The sequence below is a fragment of the Engystomops pustulosus genome, chromosome 2 (assembly GCF_040894005.1).
Source record: "Engystomops pustulosus chromosome 2, aEngPut4.maternal, whole genome shotgun sequence".
Lineage (NCBI taxonomy): Eukaryota > Metazoa > Chordata > Amphibia > Anura > Leptodactylidae > Engystomops > Engystomops pustulosus.
The window spans coordinates 1,435,347-1,454,427 of record NC_092412.1 but is presented as its reverse complement, the minus strand read 5'-3'; the positions used below and the strand labels follow the sequence as shown (position 1 = coordinate 1,454,427).

The following is a 19,081-nucleotide window of genomic DNA, read 5'->3' as shown; positions in this document are numbered from 1 at the left end:
GAGAGCTCCACATAACTGTCTTTACCACATCGATAAGAACACTCTCCAATGTCAGCTAGCCTCGCGAGTGTATGAGAGCTCCACATAACTGTCTTTACCACATCGATAAGAACACTCTCCAATGTCAGCGAGCCTCGCGAGTTTATGAGAGCTCCACATAACTGTCTTTACCACATCGATAAGAACACTCTCCAATGTCAGCTAGCCTCGCGAGTGTATGAGAGCTCCACATAACTGTCTTTACCACATCGATAAGAACACTCTCCAATGTCAGCTAGCCTAGCGAGTGTATTAGAGCTCCACATAACTGTCTTTACCACATCGATAAGAACACTCTCCAATGTCAGCTAGCCTAGCGAGTGTATGAGAGCTCCACATAACTGTCTTTACCACATCGATAAGAACACTCTCCAATGTCAGCTAGCCTAGCGAGTGTATGAGAGCTCCACATAACTGTCTTTACCACATCGATAAGAACACTCCAATTTCAGCGAGCCTAGCGAGTGTATGAGAGCTCCACATAACTGTCTATACCACATCGATAAGAACACTCTCTCCAATGTCAGCGAGCCTAGCGAGTGTATGAGAGCTCCACATAACTGTCTTTACCACATCGATAAGAACACTCTCTCCAATGTCAGCGAGCCTAGCGAGTGTATGAGAGCTCCACATAACTGTCTTTACCACATCGATAAGAACACTCTCTCCAATGTCAGCGAGCCTAGCGAGTGTATGAGAGCTCCACATAACTGTCTTTACCACATCGATAAGAACGCTCTCTCCAATGTCAGCGAGCCTAGCGAGTGTATGAGAGCTCCACATAACTGTCTTTACCACATTGATAAGAACACTCTCCAATGTCAGCTAGCCTAGCGAGTGTATTAGAGCTCCACATAACTGTCTTTACCACATCGATAAGAACACTCTCTCCAATGTCAGCGAGCCTAGCGAGTGTATGAGAGCTCCACATAACTGTCTTTACCACATCGATAAGAACACTCTCTCCAATGTCAGCGAGCCTAGCGAGTGTATGAGAGCTCCACATAACTGTCTTTACCACATCGATAAGAACGCTCTCTCCAATGTCAGCGAGCCTAGCGAGTGTATGAGAGCTCCACATAACTGTCTTTACCACATCGATAAGAACACTCTCCAATGTCAGCTAGCCTAGCGAGTGTATGAGAGCTCCACATAACTGTCTTTACCACATCGATAAGAACACTCTCTCCAATGTCAGCTAGCCTAGCGAGTGTATTAGAGCTCCACATAACTGTCTATATCAAGTGGATAAGAACACTCTCTACAATGTCAGCGAGCCTAGCGAGTGTATGAGAGCTCCACATAACTGTCTATATCAAGTGGATAAGAACACTCTCCAATGTCAGCTAGCCTAGCGAGTGTATTAGAGCTCCTCATAACTGTCTTTACCACATCGATAAGAACACTCTCCAATGTCAGCTAGCCTAGCGAGTGTATGAGAGCTCCACATAACTGTCTTTACCACATCGATAAGAACACTCTCTCCAATGTCAGCTAGCCTAGCGAGTGTATGAGAGCTCCACATAACTGTCTTTACCACATCGATAAGAACACTCTCCAATGTCAGCTAGCCTCGCGAGTGTATGAGAGCTCCACATAACTGTCTTTACCACATCGATAAGAACACTCTCCAATGTCAGCGAGCCTCGCGAGTTTATGAGAGCTCCACATAACTGTCTTTACCACATCGATAAGAACACTCTCCAATGTCAGCTAGCCTCGCGAGTGTATGAGAGCTCCACATAACTGTCTTTACCACATCGATAAGAACACTCTCCAATGTCAGCTAGCCTAGCGAGTGTATTAGAGCTCCACATAACTGTCTTTACCACATCGATAAGAACACTCTCCAATGTCAGCTAGCCTAGCGAGTGTATGAGAGCTCCACATAACTGTCTTTACCACATCGATAAGAACACTCTCCAATGTCAGCTAGCCTAGCGAGTGTATGAGAGCTCCACATAACTGTCTTTACCACATCGATAAGAACACTCTCCAATGTCAGCTAGCCTAGCGAGTGTATTAGAGCTCCACATAACTGTCTATATCAAGTGGATAAGAACACTCTCTCCAATGTCAGCTAGCCTAGCGAGTGTATGAGAGCTCCACATAACTGTTTTTACCACATCGATAAGAACACTCTCCAATGTCAGCGAGCCTCGCGAGTTTATGAGAGCTCCACATAACTGTCTTTACCACATCGATAAGAACACTCTCCATTGTCAGCTAGGCTCGCGAGTGTATGAGAGCTCCACATAACTGTCTTTACCACATCGATAAGAACACTCTCCAATGTCAGCTAGCCTAGCGAGTGTATTAGAGCTCCACATAACTGTCTTTACCACATCGATAAGAACACTCTCTCCAATGTCAGCGAGCCTTGCGAGTCTATACCGCCAGGCTATACCAGTCTATATCTGGACTATACCGCCAGGCAGCTGCTAGGTACCAGCTGACTCATGTATTTACACCTCTGATGAGGAAACGTGTTCGCTGTGTGACTGCTGACCAAAGATGTTTGACTGAGGAATAAGACAACTCTTAAGCGACTAATGAGGATTTCAGTTGGGAGTTTGTGTTACTGATCAGGGAATGTAGTGTGAACAACACCCAGCTGGACACTATGAATGATGTGGGATACAGTAGTTTAGCTGTTCATACATTAATGGCTAAAAGTTTTGAGAATGATACAAATGGTAATTTTTACAAAGTCTCTCCTGCATTAAGTTTTATAATGGCAATTTGCATATTCTACAGAATGTTATAAAGAGAGATCAGCTTAACAGAAATTAATTGCAAAGTCAATATTTGCCTAGAAAATGAACTGTTTCCCCCAAAACACATTTCAACTTCATTAAAAGGAGCAGCTAACAGGGTTTCAGTGATTGCTCCAGTAACAAAGGTTTGGGTGCTGATGAGGACAGGGCTGGAGATCCATCTAAAAGGAGGCAAGGAGGCTGGTGCTTGGCATCATTGTTTCTCTTCTGTTAACCATGGTTATCTCTAAAGAAACACGTGCAGTCATAATTGCACTGCACTAAACTGGCCGAACAGGGAAGAGTATCGCAGCGAGAAAGGCAATCTTTCTCACTGCGATACTCTTCCCTGTTCGGCCAGTTTATCGCATCATCAAGGAATCCAAGGAGAGAGGCTCCATTGTTACCAAAAAGGCTCCAGGAGCCCAAGAAGGACCAGCAAGCGCTGCTATCAGTCAGGATTTGGTCTAAAAGTTGATTGAGAGCTGCCAGGGAGAATTGCAGAGGTCCTGAACAAGAAGACTCCTTCTAACTGTCCATAAAAGCTTCTGCTCCCCATAATATGATTGCACTTGCATTTCTGTATGTGATAAACATCTGACAAACCAGAGGGAACAGATCATGTGACAATGTGTCATTCTCAAAACTTCTGGCCATGACTGCACACGTGACTGGGTCATGAATGGTGTAACTGCTGCCCTCTGTGGGGAGTCTCTGCCACTGCTAGATATGACCCTGAACCCCTGATCGATGTATGTAGCAGCTGGGACTGATGGTTTTATTTATTTTATGTTTTTTGTGTTCTGATTCAGGCAGTGCAGTTATATCTGCCTTAGGATCTTACACCTTTGTATGTTTCTACAATTTGCTGTTGTGTTTGGTGTCTTTACTTTCAGCTCAATAGATATCTGAAGAGGCTCCATTTTACTTCTGGCTCCGGAGATGACATTTATTTTAATGAGGACGGAGAGGTCCCCAGAGATCTTGAGCTTCAGAACTGGTTTGTTAAGCCTCTTGACTCCACAAAGGGCAAATTCAGTAATGTAGAAGATGCCCAAGCTATCGATGTGGGAACCTACAACCTCTCAGCTCCTGAGGACCAGCGGCTGGTCATCAATGACAGTCAGATCTACTGGAACCCGGGCTTTACCCGCGTGAGTTACCTTCTCTTTTTATCACGTTCTTCTAGTGTTTAGCTCTCATGAAGGACAGACCATCACCTACAGTCTGATTCTTCTAAGTACATCCTGATTTTCTGTAAGTTTTGAGGTCCCGGATAATTACCACCTTCTCTAAATGTTATCCTGATGAGGGAAAGGGTTATTGTAACATTTCTGCTAAGCCTTTGCTGCATAGCACAGTCCCCCAGGATCCACCATTGTCCAGGCTATAACCACCTGTGCTATCCCTGCTCTGGAATACGGAGGGGTTAGAGAAGCGAGGAACCCAACTGCCTCGAAAGCAATGACAAGAAGAAACTGTGTCCCACACTCCAAACCATCACTAAATGTCTGAATGTACCAAGGTCTGGAATCTCATAAGTGTGTAGGAGGAGTGGGGATGATTCCTGATGAGTCCAATGGATCGAACCTGATATCTCAAAGAGAAAGATATCTAGTCCGTAGGCGCTTAGTAAGATTTCTGTATTTAACGATAAAATAAAAAAAGAGGTTATTAACCTGTTGAAGTTTTCATGAACAAAACGTTCCGGTTTTATTCCTTTTCATCTTTCTAATAATTCCAGATCCCTCGATCATCGTGTAGTGAGACTTGTGAACCCGGATACCGGAAGAGGACCGAGAGCTTCCACATTTGTTGCTACAGTTGTGTCGTATGTTCTGAGGGGGAGATCTCCAACGCCTCAGGTGAGGAACTGGATGTGTCTGTGTAGATGGATTAATCACCTACTGCAGACTGGTAGATGTTCATCACAATCCCAAGGATGGAACATCCAAACTGATTTCATTTTCAGGCCTCAAAGGGATTTGATGGGCAAGCTAAAGGTATTGCACTTGTTGAAGGAGCCATAAAAGATCCAAACATTAATAATAATAATTCTTTATTTATATAGTGCACACAGATTACGCAGCGCTGCGCAAAGCATGAGAAAATGAGAAACATTCTGGACATTTCTGGAAAATCCACTTACCTTGATAAATCCCAGGGGTTGGCAACTTACAACTCATTAGATCCTCCTTGGCTCATACCCTTATAAGGGCTTTAATCTGAGCTGGTGTTGACTGGACCAGAACCCCACTATTCTGGTCCATTACAAATATAGTGGACTATAGTGGCTCTCAGACACAGACCTCAGCTATCAGCATCTAGCAACCACAGCCATGCTCAGTACAGGCAGTCCCCGGGTTACATACAAGATAGGGTCTGGAGGTTTGTTCTTAAGTTGAATTTGTATGTAAGTCGAAATTGTATATTTTATAATGGAAGTTCTAGACAATTTTTTTTCTTTTGCCCCAGTGACAATTGGAGTTTCAAAATTTTTGGTGTAATTGGACCAAGAATTATCAATAAAGCTTCATTACAGACATCTTACAGCTGATCATTGCAGTCTGGGACTATAGTAAAGCATCCAGAGAGCTTCACCAGAGGTCACAGTGGGCAGAGGGGTCCGTCTGTAACTATGGGTTGTCTGTAAGTCGGGTGTCCTTAAGTAGGGGACCGCCTGTATATGAATAGCATCCTAAAGTGCAGTTCATGCTCTTTGAATAAATGCAGAAGAGACCTGTTTCGGACTGAATTTTGGTTTCACTGTCTTGAACTGAACCACAAATCTCGTTTACCTCAGTCTCCACTAGGCCAATTCCCCACACATGGGGGGTCATTTACTAAGGGCTCCTCGGCCGCACTTTCGTCAGGTTTATCGACTTTTCCGTTTTGTGCCGAATTCCGCCGGGATTTTAGCGCACGCGATCGGATTTCGCCAGCTTTCACGCGACAGAAATCGGGGGCGTGGCTGATGGAAAACCCAACGGATTCTGAAAAAACGTGGAATTTAAAAAACAAATTGTGTTGCAAACTCGAGCATTTACATGCACCGAGAAGAACCAGGTGAACTCCAGCGGACCTCGGCACAGCAGCGACACCTGGTGGACATCAGGCCCACAACCTTATTGAATTGTCGGAAGACCCGAATCCTTGTCGGAGAAGGCGCCACTGGATCGCGTCAGGACCGGGTACGTATATCTGTGGTGTTTTGGATGCGGGCAGCTCGAAAAGGCTTGTTACATCCTGCTACATTGCATGGGCTGGTAACAGGCAGGCTGCAGGAAAAATCCAAGATCAAGGAGGTTATTAAACACCTGCAAGAAGGGACCCTGGCTAATCAACAGCTGCAGAAAGCCATGCTCCAGCAACAGGAGGAGAGATTCCACCAGCAGCAGGAAGAGTCCCAAGCCATGCTCCAGCGACAGGAGAAGAGGTTACAGCTGATGATGGAAAAGTTTTCTGGCATTATGGCAACTGGCTGGCAAAGGTTCCCAGTTGTCCAGCATTCCACATGGGCTGCAGTACAGAAGGCCTTACAAAAGATGACGGCGACCGGCAACATGGAGGCGTATCTCACCATGTTCGAGTGAGTGGCTGAGCTGCTGTCATCAACCTACATACACCTTGTGGTACTGTCACTCATGAAGTGGAGGTGGTGGGGACTCCATTCCACAAGGCTATTATCAGTAAAGACTTACCAGTGTTCTGGGACCTCCACAGACAAAGACTAACCTCAAGTGCTATTGCAGATAATGGACATGGTGTAGTTCGGCCTTGGCCCTGAACTCTTTGAGACCAAAGTACGCACACCAGCAGTAGGGGTGACCCCAGGTGATGAATTCTCTCCCCTAGAGGTCCTAGCTGGTAACGTCGAGGTTCAAGAGAGGGTGGCCGACATGCTGGACATATTATCCTATGATAATTTTGGGGCTGCACAGCTCCAGGACCCCGCCTTATTTAAGGCACGGGAGAATGTGATAAATTAGGTGATCCAAATGCTAGGGGCAAAATATACCCCCGAATGGTGATTGTTGGGGATCTGGTGGTGAGGAGGTCGAGAAACTTGCATTTCCACAATCTCATTGTAGGGTGGAGCTAGACTTGGCACATAAACATCTGCTAGGAGGTGCTGAGAAGACCCGAGAGAAGATCCTGCAGAGATTTTACTGGCCTGGGGTGTGGGAGGAGGTAAACCGGTATTGTAGCTCCTGCTCTTAGTGTCAGCCAACTGCCCCGGTGTCCCACTTCAGGAGTGCCCTGGTCCTGTTACTCTTCATAGAGGTACTGTTTGAATGGATTGCAATTAAATTGGTTGGCCCCATAGTAAAAACCACAGGGGGGCACCAGTACATCCTGGTTATCCTGGACTACGCTATGCGGTATCCAGAGGCAATTCCAATAAGAAACGTCTCCTCCAAAACCATTGCTAGGGAGCTGTTACAGGTTTTCTCCCACATGGGCCTCCCTAAGGAAATCTTCACTGACCAGGAGACCCCATTCATGTCCAAAGTAATAAGAGGTGATGTGTACATTACTGCAGGTTAAATACCGCCGCACCTCTGTATATCATTCCCAGACAAACTGCCTGGTCGAGAGGTTCAAGGAGATGATGTAGAGGGTGGTCAGCAAAGATGGGACGGACTGGAAATGTTTGTTGCCCTATCTGATGTCCCCCAGTCTTCCACAGGTTTCTCACCCTTTGAGCTGTTATATGGCCATTCCCCACGTGGGCTCCTGGATATAGAAAAGGAGACCTGGGAACAAGAAAGGACCATGATCGAACACGTCTTCCTTATGCAGGTCCGCATAGCGGACATCGATGTGTTCTACAACCTAACTGGGTCGTACTTCAGTCATGAAGCATGACATCATACCAGAACCCCAAATCCCGGTACATCTAAAACCCGACCGGGTCCCTGAAGAATGCAAACAAGTAATATCCAAAGAAGTCAGGCAGATGTTAGCGGTGATTGAGGAGTCTAAAAGTAACTAGTTGAGTCCTATGGTATTGACTCCCACCCTATGCCCAGAGTTGATGAGTTGATAGAACTACTGGGACAGGCAAGGTTCTTCTCCACACTTGACCTGATGAATGGGTATTGGCAGGTACCCCTCACTGAGAGGGCTAAAGAGAAGATAGCTTTTGTTATTCCTGATGGGCTTTTTCAGTATGTTATACTCCCCTTTGGGCTACATGGGGCTCCCGCCACATTCCAGAAGTTAATGGATCTTATGCTAAAACCTCACTATAGACATGCCTCAGCCTACCTGAGTGACATCATAGTCTGTCATAGCAATTTGGAGAGTCATCTGGCCATGGTACAAGCAGTGATAGACTCCCTCAGGGTGGCAGGGTTGACAGCAAACCCCAAACTATGTGCACCTGGTCTTAAAGAGGCCCGTTCCCTCGGGTACCGTATTGGGTGAGGTGTCATCAAACCCCAGGTAAATAAAATGGAGATCATACAACAGTGGCCATAACCTGTGACTGTCAAGCTGGTGAGGGCTTTCCAAGGCATAGTGGGCTATTATCCTTTATTTGTATAGCACACTCAGATTATGCAGCACTACACAGAACTTGCCAAATCAGTATTATCTCCAATTTATTCCAACAATAGCGGCTCCCTGACTGACTTGACGAAAGGTAGCGGGTCATGATGGTGAAGTGGAGTGAAGAGGCTAGGGGGCGTTTGAGCGACTTAAAATGGTTTGTGTGAAGAACCAGTAGTGATCACCCCTAACTTCACAAAGACCTTTGTTGTTTAGACTAACGCTTCTGATGTGGGCTTAGGGGCTGTCCTGTCAAAAGTAGTGGAAGGGTAGTTGAGAGGAAGCACTTAGCGATCAAATGGGCCCTGGAATCCACAAGGTATTACTTGATAGGGCGACAGTTTACGTTGGTAACCAATCACTCTCCCCTGACCTGGATGAGTCAAGCTAAAGAGAGGAGCACGCTCAAAAAAAGGTATACTAACCTTCTCGAGTTGTGCTTAGAAATAAAGCCTGTGTGATCGCAGCCACTTTTTTGCCCCTGTGGTGTATGTGGCCTCAGGGGTGTGTAGTAGCGATAAATGAACCTTGGGTAGGTCGTTGACAGATCCCAAGGAGTGTAAAATGGACGAATTAGAAATGGCGCTGATCCAATATATTTCCAAAATGGTGTCCGTTTATTGAGAAGATAAAAATGGTGCACAACAAAGACTACGCGTTTCGCACTTCAATTTGAGTGCTTCTTCGGGTCTTAAAACAGATTGCAGACAAAGGACCTGAAGAAGCACTCAACTTGAAGTGTGAAACCCGTAGTCTTTGTTGTGCACCTTTTTTATCTTCTCAATAAATGAACACCATTTTGGAAATATTTTGGATCAGCGCCATTTCTAGGGATCATTTATCACTAAAGAGAGGAATGTCGGGGCCACAAGGTGGTTCCTAATGTTACAGAATTTCAAGTTCATGGTAGAACACTGAGCAGGAAAGCTACATGGGAGTGCCGATGCCCTGCCCCTGAAACTCTCCTGGGCTGGGTTTATATGGAATGGATTTGCAGGCTGGTAGTGGGGCCGTCCATTCCACCTCCCTGTTTGGCTAGATCAGGTTTTGTGTCATCGAGCACTTTGGACACTGTTGGTTGTAGCACCTAATCAGGTGGCATAAAGCTGCTGAGCAGCAGAGAGACTGAAAAGAAGCTGACAAGGTGTTCTACAGCTCCGACTTTCACAACAGAAAAAGGTAACATCCCTGCAAAGTGACTACGTTAGGGGAACCCTCTGTATAGCTAGCACCCAGATGGGTAGGACTTTTGTTTGTTCTATGCCTAAATGTGAAGGCTATTATTTGTTTCATGCTGTTTGAAAAAATGCAGGCGAGACGTGTTTTTGACTCTGGTGTCACTGTCTTCAACTGCATCACAAATCTCCGTTACCTCAGTCTTTACAAGTCCAATAATAACTGTGTCTGATACCCATAGTGTATTATAGAGCAGTGATGATAACTGTGATCACTTTGCCCAAGGTTTTACTCTTGTATATTGTAGACGCAGATGAATGTGTGAAGTGTCCTGAAGATCACTACTCCAATGAGATGAGAACTTCCTGCCTCCTGAAGACCACTGAATTCCTCTCCTATGATGATGGACTGGGAATGTGTTTGGCTCTTCTCTCCATTATCCTTTGTATGATGACTTGTGCTGTGCTGGGGATCTTCTGGAAATATCACCAGACTCCTGTAGTGAAGGGCAATAACCAGAAGATCAGCTATGTCCTCCTGGTGTCTCTACTCTTCTCCTTCCTCTGCTCCTTATTATTCATTGGACGTCCCATGGCAATTAGCTGTTTGCTGAGACAATCCGTCTTTGGGATCTTTTTCACAGTGTCTGTATCTTGTGTTCTGGCTAAATCCTTCTTGGTTGTGTTGGCCTTCAGGGCCACCAGGCCTGGGAGCAAGTTAAAAGACTGGGTAGGGTCTGGTGTGTCCATCAGTGTAGTTGTCCTCTGCTCGGTGGGACAACTCATCATATCCATGGTCTGGCTGATCTCCTCTCCACCATTTCCAGACTATGACCTGCAATCTGACAGTAAGAAGATGATACTACGCTGTAATGAAGGTTCTGCGGTGGCTTTCTACATTCTGATTGGTTACATGGGATTATTGTCCTTATTCAGTTTCCTTGTGGCTTTCCTGGTGAGGAAGTTACCGGCCAGCTACAATGAGGCCCAGCTCATCACATTCAGCATGCTGCTGGTCTGCAGTGTGTGGATCTCCTTCATCCCAGCATATCTCAGCACCAAGGGCAAATACATGGTGGCGGTGGAGGTATTTGCCATCCTGACCTCTAGTGCAGGGCTGCTGGGCTGTATCTTCATCCCCAAGTGTTACATCATCCTGGTCACTCCAGAGATGAACACCAGGCAGAGGCTCATCGGGAAACTGTGAGGACCTCTTACTGTGTTTAATATTATGTAGAAATTGTCGGCATTGTTACCAAAGTAGACGCTGTATTACTTACAACCCCATTTATCAGTCGCAGTGCAGTTTGTACTAGGTGTAGTGTGCAGGGGGCGTCAGATTCATTAATTGTGTTGCACGTTCTTCATGAACTCATGCACTGCTCCGACAGAGTGCACCAACTTTTTTTGGTGCACCTTTAACTCGATGTGAACAACAGTTCAGTCGTACTTTGCACGATAAATGTGGCACTAGGTCTGACAGCAACGTAACCGTAACGCCCCCTTCTGTCCAGAATTTTGTTATCGGGAATAGTATTTCATTTCAACCGATTGGTAAGAGCAAAAAAGTTTTTTTTTTTTGCTCATTAATGTGCACCTTACACATTGACATAAAAAAATCAGAAATGTAGATATTTTTGTTAACTTACTAAACCAGAATAACTGAAATATCACACGTTGATAAGTATTCAGCCCCTTTGCTGTGACACTCATATGCAATTCACATGCTTTCAATGTCCTTCTAAACCTCTTTGAGATGGTTCTACTCCTTCATTGAAGTCCAGTTGTGTTTATTAAACTGTAAGACCTCCTATAAGACCTCACAGCTCAGAGTGCAGGTCAGAGCACATGAGAATCATGAGGTATAACAAACTGCCCAAGAAGTTCAGTTGTAGAATTATAGCAAAGCACAGAATTTCAACAGCACTCAAGGTTCCTCTGAGCACAGATTCTCTGGACCTCAGACTGTGCCGTAACGTCCAACAAGACAATGTCCCTAAGTACAAGGCAAAATAACACAGCAGAGGCTTCACAACATCTCTGTGACCATTCCTGACTGGCCCAGCAAGAGCCCGGACCTAAACCCAATGGAGAATGTCTAGAGAGACCTGAAAATGGCCTCCACCAATGTTCACCATCAAACCTGATGGGAACTGGAGAGGATCCGCAAGGAAGAGGCAGAGGATTCCCAAATCCAGGGGGAATAAACTTGTAGCATCTTCCCAAGAAGACTCCCGGCTGCAACAGCTCCAAAGCTTCTACTCATTACTGAGCATAGGAGCCGAATACTCATCACCAGGGGCCGAATACTCATCCCCGGGAGCCGAATATTCATCACTGGAGGCCAAGTACTCATCAACAGGTGCTGAATACTTATCACCGGGGCTGAATACTTATCACCGGGGGCTGGATACTTATCACCGGTGGCTGAATACTTATCACCAGGGGCTGGATACTTATCACCGGTGGCTGAATACTTATCACCAGGAGCTGGATACTTATCACCGGTGGCTGAATACTTATCACCAGGGGCCGAATACTCATCCCCGGGAGCCGAATATTCATCACTGGAGGCCAAGTACTCATCAACAGGTGCTGAATACTTATCACCGGGGGCTGGATACTTATCACCGGTGGCTGAATACTTATCAACGGGGGCTGGATACTTATCACCGGGGGCTGGATACTTATCACCGGTGGCTGAATACTTATCACCGGGGGCTGGATACTTATCACCGGGGGCTGGATACTTATCACCGGGGGCTGGATACTTATCACCGGTGGCTGAATACTTATCACCGGGGGCTGGATACTTATCACCGGGGGCTGGATACTTATCACCGGGGGCCGGATACTTATCACTGGGGGTGGATACTTATCACCGGTGGCTGAATACTTATCACCGGGGGCTGGATACTTATCACCGGGGGCTGGATACTTATCACAAGGGGCTGAATAATTAATACCAGATGAGATTTCCAGTTTTCTTGTATAATAAATTAGGAAAAATGTCTACATTTCAGGTTATTTTCTGTCAAGGTGGGGGAAGAGGGCACATTACTGGGGGGCAGTGCGCACAATAATGGGGTCAGAGTGCACAGAGCTTTATGGAACTTCCCAATTGGCTGCAATGAAAGATGCAAAGGGGTCTGAATACTTTCAGTACCAACTGTAAAAAAAATCATTCACATGCAATAAACCCTATAAGGAGCGTAACACATCATGCACATCACTGCAGGTGCTATTAAAGTATCCATATACTCTCCGCTACGATGGGCTTTGTTCACTGTTGTCCTCTCTGGATTGTGGGAACCACCAGTTTGGCCATCTCTGTCTTGAAAGACTTCTTACTCCCATGTAGATAAGTTACCGGGAAGCTTTGCCGATCGGACAGGTCCATAGGTTTTAGGATATTAGAGCAGCTGCCTGGATATCTCTGCAGGTCTTATCTCTATGGCTTGTGTGGATTACTAACCTCATATAAGATAGAAATCATCTCTGACATGACGCAGGACAAGTCTAGTGTCTAGTCAAGTGTCAACAAGATTCATTGACGACATCCTGCATAATCCATACTGGTCATCAGTAGTCAGTGTGAGAATATGGAAAACTTATAACTATTAGATACCAAGTGTTTTAATAACAAAATGTTGATGACTTCATTGATTTTTAAAATTTCCTTCACTGGTTCTCCTACCCTGACCATGGAGAAAATTGAGGGGCCAGATCCAGATCATTAGACTAATGGCCAATTTACTTGTCTTTAGTACAATGGTCCTGTGTCATGGGTGCTCCTGTGGCCCATGTCCCGAGTTGCAGGTGCACCCGTGTACCTCTTTGTCCCCCAGCTTGGCTGCGGCAGGCGGACTTACCTGACCGTGTTTGAGAATTGTCTTCCATGGTCTGCTAATTGGTGCTGGTCCTTCCCTGTTCTATAAATAACCATCCTCTTCCTGCAAACCCCACCGGATCTTTGTGCTCTGTGCCTCAGAGAAAGCGCTTCCATTCTGCCTGTGTGATTCCCGCTGTGACCTCCTTCTCCATCCCCGACTCCCGTGCTGCCTGTCCTGACCTCCTGCCTGTCCACGACTACGTATCTGCTCTATGATTCTGTACTCCGCCGCAGCAAGACCAACCCGTTAATCAAATTCAGGGCTGCCCAATGGGCTCACGCTTTCCCCCGTCCTCCAATATATATCCGTGTCCATGTGGGAGGAGTGTTCCATGTACAGGGTGGATAACCCCTTCCAGAACCACATTTTGTGGTATGGGAGATATATAGACGATATAGTTTAGTCTGGCGGGGGCCCACGCTGTACGTGGAACACTTCAACATTAAAGACAAATTCATTCAACTTGCATTTTACGGCTTTACCATTTATATTATTACAAGGGTCCCCCACCACAAATCCAAATTCTACAACACTATACAGAAAGCCCACTAGTGGAAATTCATTGCTACCAGCAATCACCCGGTCATAATATACAGAACCGACCATTAGGTGAATTTATTCCAGCGAAACGCAGCTGCAGCGCGGAGGAAACCATGAGACGGAGGCTTATGGACAGGGGCTCCAAAAAAACTAAAAAATTATTTAAAATGTTAAAAAATGGCACGAAAATCCCTAACAATAGGGATTATGATTTCTCCATCTATATGAAAATACAAATAAACCTCAATCTCGGTTATCATTGTAAGGGATCATATCATTGCAGAGGAAGAAGATTTATGTGATCTACTAAAACTTTTTCCTCCGCAAACAATAATGAAACCTTTACTATGTGTCGTGATATGGTAACATATTCTAAACATTGGTAGAACTATCAGAATGCTAAAAACACAACTATCGGAACATATTAGAGAAGCCTATAAAACAAGAGCCAAAGACCTGTCCGCATTATCTATTCATAAAGGAGATGTCACAGGTTATTGGAAATGCAACTGCTCCCAAAAGAGAAGGAGATGGAACTTCACAACATAGAGATATATTGGATCTTAGAACTTGGTAGACGTTCACCAAAAGGTCTTAATAAAAGATGTGACACAATGGGGCTCATTTCCTTACCCGTTCCAGTCGCGATCCTGCGGCACGTTGTCCAACGAGAATTCGGGTCTTCCGCGATTCACTAAGGTCGTGCGTCCAATTTCCTGCATGTGTCGCTTCCGCGCTGAGATCCGCCGGAGTTCACCTTCTTCTTCCCGGTGTATGTGAGTGCTGATCTTGCAACACAATTTGGTTTTTAAATTCCGCGGTTTGTCCGAATCCGTTGGGTTGGCTAACGGCCACGCCCCCCCGATTTCTGTCGCATGCAAGCCGGCGCCGATGCAACACAATCCGATCACGTGCGCCAAAAACCTGGGGCAATTCGGCGCAAAATGGAAATATTCGGGAAACCCGAAGGCAATCGCGATCCGCGGACCCTTAGTAAATGAGCCCCAATGTGCTTCTACAAACAAGCATATCCAATACATTATACGACACTCGACATTTCCCACATTCTCTCTGGACACGCCCAGACAATATGACAACTTCATATTAGCCCTGTAAATGTGTGGAACAACAGCAGCAGGTATAGACCATGACTAAAGACGGAGATATATAGTGTCCGAAATGCTGCCGTTTTTAACTATGAGCATGCTCTATGCTTTTTTGTCTTATTTTTACCTATCCTGAGTATTTGAGATGGAATGAAATAAAACTATAATACATTTTTATTCTACACGAGTGCCGGACCATTGTTTCTTTTTTTTTTTTGTATTGGATTTTACCTGTATCGGCACAGGACTACTACTGCTCCGGGCACGATTCACATGGGAAGGCAACCTATGTCCATCGAAGCAAGCTTCTGAATGGTGAGCAGTGATTTTCTACAGCCTATGCAAGTCTTTCTTACTCCAACCCGCTTTGTGGGGGGCTCTGGTGTAAAGCGGGTGCCTGGTAGATTCCGCTCCCAGGTGGCGGCTTACATCATCGCTCGCGGGGCTACAGGGCTACAGAGGGTCCACTACCCCTGATTCCTGATATCTTGTGTCCCCTCCAAGATGATCTCTGTCAGGTCAGTGATCCACACATAGAATAAAGTCTACAGGTAGCCCTCCAAACATACAGGTCAATGGTGACCCCTGCTACATAGAAGGTCTTCTGTTCAGTATCATCACTTTGTATTTATTGTCATCATCCCATAAATGATCTACTTAGTCAGAACCGCCCGACACGTAATTCCTGATCCTCTCAAACTCTTCTTCTTCACTCTATTACCATCTCTTCTTTTCACAACTGCTTCAGGACTTCTCCCATGCATCGTACGTACACCGGAAATCTCTACCTAAATGTGTCAGACTGTCCCCAACCACAACAACACCTGAAAACAAACCAGTTTTTACTACAGATGAGTTAATTACTGCACGGCTTTACTCCCACATCATGTACATCTATCCTCCCATATAGATTGTGACCTCACTTTGTGTCTCCTTATAATCTCCAAATAGACTGTGACCTCACCTCGTGTCTCCATCTCCCCTCCATATAGATTGTGTCCTCACCTCGTGTCTCCATCTCCCCTCCATATAGATTGTGTCCTCACCTCATGTCTCCATCTACCCTCCATATAGATTGTGTCCTCACCTCGTGTCTCCATCTACTCTCCATATAGATTGTGTCCTCACCTCGTGTCTCCATCTCCCCTCCATATAGATTGTCTCCTCACCTCGTGTCTCCATCTACCCTCCATATAGATTGTGTCCTCACCTCGTGTCTCCATCTCCCCTCCATATAGATTGTGTCCTCACCTCGTGTCTCCATCTACCCCACATATAGATTGTGTCCTCACCTCGTGTCTCCATCTACCCTCCATATAGATTGTGTCCTCACCTCGTGTCTCCATCTCCCCTCCATATAGATTGTGTCCTCACCTCGTGTCTCCATCTCCCCTCCATATAGATTGTGTCCTCACCTCGTGTCTCCATCTATCCTCCATATAGATTGTGTCCTCACCTCGTGTCTCCATCTACCCTCCATATAGATTGTGTCCTCACCTCGTGTCTCCAGCTACCCTCCATATAGATTGTATCTTCACCTCGTGTCTCCATCTCCCCTCCACATAGATTGTGTCCTCACCTCGTGTCTCCATCTACCCTCCATATAGATTGTGTCCTCACCTCGTGTCTCCAGCTACCCTCCATATAGATTGTATCTTCACCTCGTGTCTCCATCTCCCCTTCATATAGATTGTGCCCTCACCTCGTGTCTCCATCTACCCTCCATATAGATTGTGTCCTCACCTTGTGTCTCCATCTACCCTCCATATAGATTGTGTCCTCACCTCGTGTCTCCATCTCCCCTCCATATAGATTGTGTCCTCACCTCGTGTCTCCATCTCCCCTCCATATAGATTGTGTCCTCACCTCGTGTCTCCATCTCCCCTCCATATAGATTGTGTCCTCACCTCGTGTCTCCATCTACCCTCCATATAGATTGTGTCCTCACCTCGTGTCTCCAGCTACCCTCCATATAGATTGTATCTTCACCTCGTGTCTCCATCTCCCCTTCATATAGATTGTGCCCTCACCTCGTGTCTCCATCTACCCTCCATATAGATTGTGTCCTCACCTCGTGTCTCCATCTACCCTCCATATAGATTGTGTCCTCTCCTCATGGCTCGATCTACCCTTCATATAGATTGTGTCCTCACCTCGTGTCTCCATCTCCCCTCCATATAGATTGTGTCCTCACCTCATATCTCCATCTACCCTCCATATAGATTGTGTCCTCACCTCGTGTCTCCATCTACCCTCCATATAGATTGTGTCCTCACCTCGTGTCTCCATCTACCCTCCATATAGATTGTGACCTCTCCTCATGGCTCGATCTACCCTTCATATAGATTGTGTCCTCACCTCGTGTCTCCATCTACCCTCCATATAGATTGTGTCCTCACCTCGTGTCTCCATCTACTCTCCATATAGATTGTGTCCTCACCTCGTTTCTCCATCTACCCTCCATATAGATTGTGTCCTCACCTCGTGTCTCCATCTACCCTCCATATAGATTGTGTCCTCTCCTCATGGCTCGATCTACCCTCCATATAGATTGTGTCCTCACCTCATGTCTCCATCTACCCTCCATATAGATTGTGTCCTCTCCTCATGGCTCGATCTACCCTTCATATAGATTGTGTCCTCACCTCGTGTCTCCATCTACTCTCCATATAGATTGTGTCCTCACCTCGTGTCTCCATCTCCCCTCCATATAGATTGTCTCCTCACCTCGTGTCTCCATCTACCCTCCATATAGATTGTGTCCTCTCCTCATGGCTCGATCTACCCTTCATATAGATTGTGTCCTCACCTCATGTCTCCATCTAACCTCCATATAGATTGTGTCTTCACCTCGTGTCTCCATCTACCCTCCATATAGATTGTGTCCTCACCTCGTGTCTCCATCTACCCTCCATATAGATTGTGTCCTCACCTCGTGTCTCCATCTACCCTCCATATAGATTGTGTCCTCACCTCGTGTCTCCATCTACCCTCCATATAGATTGTATCCTCACCTTGTGTCTCCATCTCCCCTCCATATAGATTGTGTCCTCACCTCGTGTCTCCATCTATCCTCCATATAGATTGTGTCCTCACCTCGTGTCTCCATCTACCCTCCATATAGATTGTGTCCTCACCTCGTGTCTCCATCTCCCCTCCATATAGATTGTGTCCTCACCTCGTGTCTCCATCTACCCTCCATATAGATTGTGTCCTCACCTCGTGTCTCCATCTCCCCTCCATATAGATTGTGTCCTCACCTCGTGTCTCCATCTACCCTCCATATAGATTGTGTCCTCACCTCGTGTCTCCATCTACCCTCCATATAGATTGTGTCCTCACCTCGTGTCTCCATCTACCCTCCATATAGATTGTGTCCTCACCTCGTGTCTCCATCTCCCCTCCATATAGATTGTGTCCTCACCTCGTGTCTCCATCTCCCCTCCATATAGATTGTGTCCTCACCTCGTGTCTCCATCTCCCCTCCATATAGATTGTGTCCTCACCTCGTGTCTCCATTTACCCTCCATATAGATCAGTGGTTCTCAACCTTTCTAATGCTGTGACCCCACAATACAGTTCCTCATGCTGTGGTGACCCCAAATCATGCAACTTGCAGTAAAAACACAGTAAAGTTGCAGCTCCGATGGCTTTAGGTGACCCCCGGTTTTGGTTGTTTGACCCCCGCTGGGATCCCGACCCACAGGTTGAGAACCACTGATATAGATTGTGTCCTCACCTCGTGTCTCCATCTACCCTCCATATAGATTGTGTCCTCACCTCGTGTCTCCATCTACCCTCCATATAGATTGTGCCCTCACCTCGTGTCTCCATCTACCCTCCATATAGATTGTGTCCTCACCTCGTGTCTCCATCTACCCTCCATATAGATTGTGTCCTCTCCTCATGGCTCGATCTACCCTTCATATAGATTGTGTCCTCACCTCGTGTCTCCATCTACCCTCCATATAGATTGTGTCCTCACCTCGTGTCTCCATCTACCCTCCATATAGATTGTG

General features: G+C 46.1%; 1 protein-coding gene across 1 annotated transcript; it reads left to right on the top strand.

Annotated features, from left to right (window-relative positions):
• Nucleotides 1–955: 955 nt before the first annotated feature.
• LOC140120000 (vomeronasal type-2 receptor 26-like) lies at nucleotides 956–11,098 on the top strand. The gene is made up of 5 exons (XM_072139421.1): nucleotides 956–1,157; nucleotides 3,608–3,645; nucleotides 3,692–3,949; nucleotides 4,540–4,660; nucleotides 9,832–11,098. The coding sequence occupies exons 1-5, from the start codon at nucleotides 956–958 to the stop codon at nucleotides 10,728–10,730; spliced, it is 1,518 nt and encodes a 505-aa protein (XP_071995522.1). The 3' UTR covers nucleotides 10,731–11,098.
• The last annotated feature ends 7,983 nt before the right edge of the window (nucleotides 11,099–19,081 follow it).

Coding starts and splice junctions, on each gene's coding strand:
- LOC140120000 (XM_072139421.1), top strand. CDS start 956: ATGAGAGCTCCACATAACTGTCTTTACCACATCGATAAGAACACTCTC. Junction 1,158..3,607: donor CGATAAGAACACTCTCCAAT/GTCAGCTAGCCT, acceptor GTTCTGATTCAG/GCAGTGCAGTTATATCTGCC. Junction 3,646..3,691: donor CCTTAGGATCTTACACCTTT/GTATGTTTCTAC, acceptor CTTTACTTTCAG/CTCAATAGATATCTGAAGAG.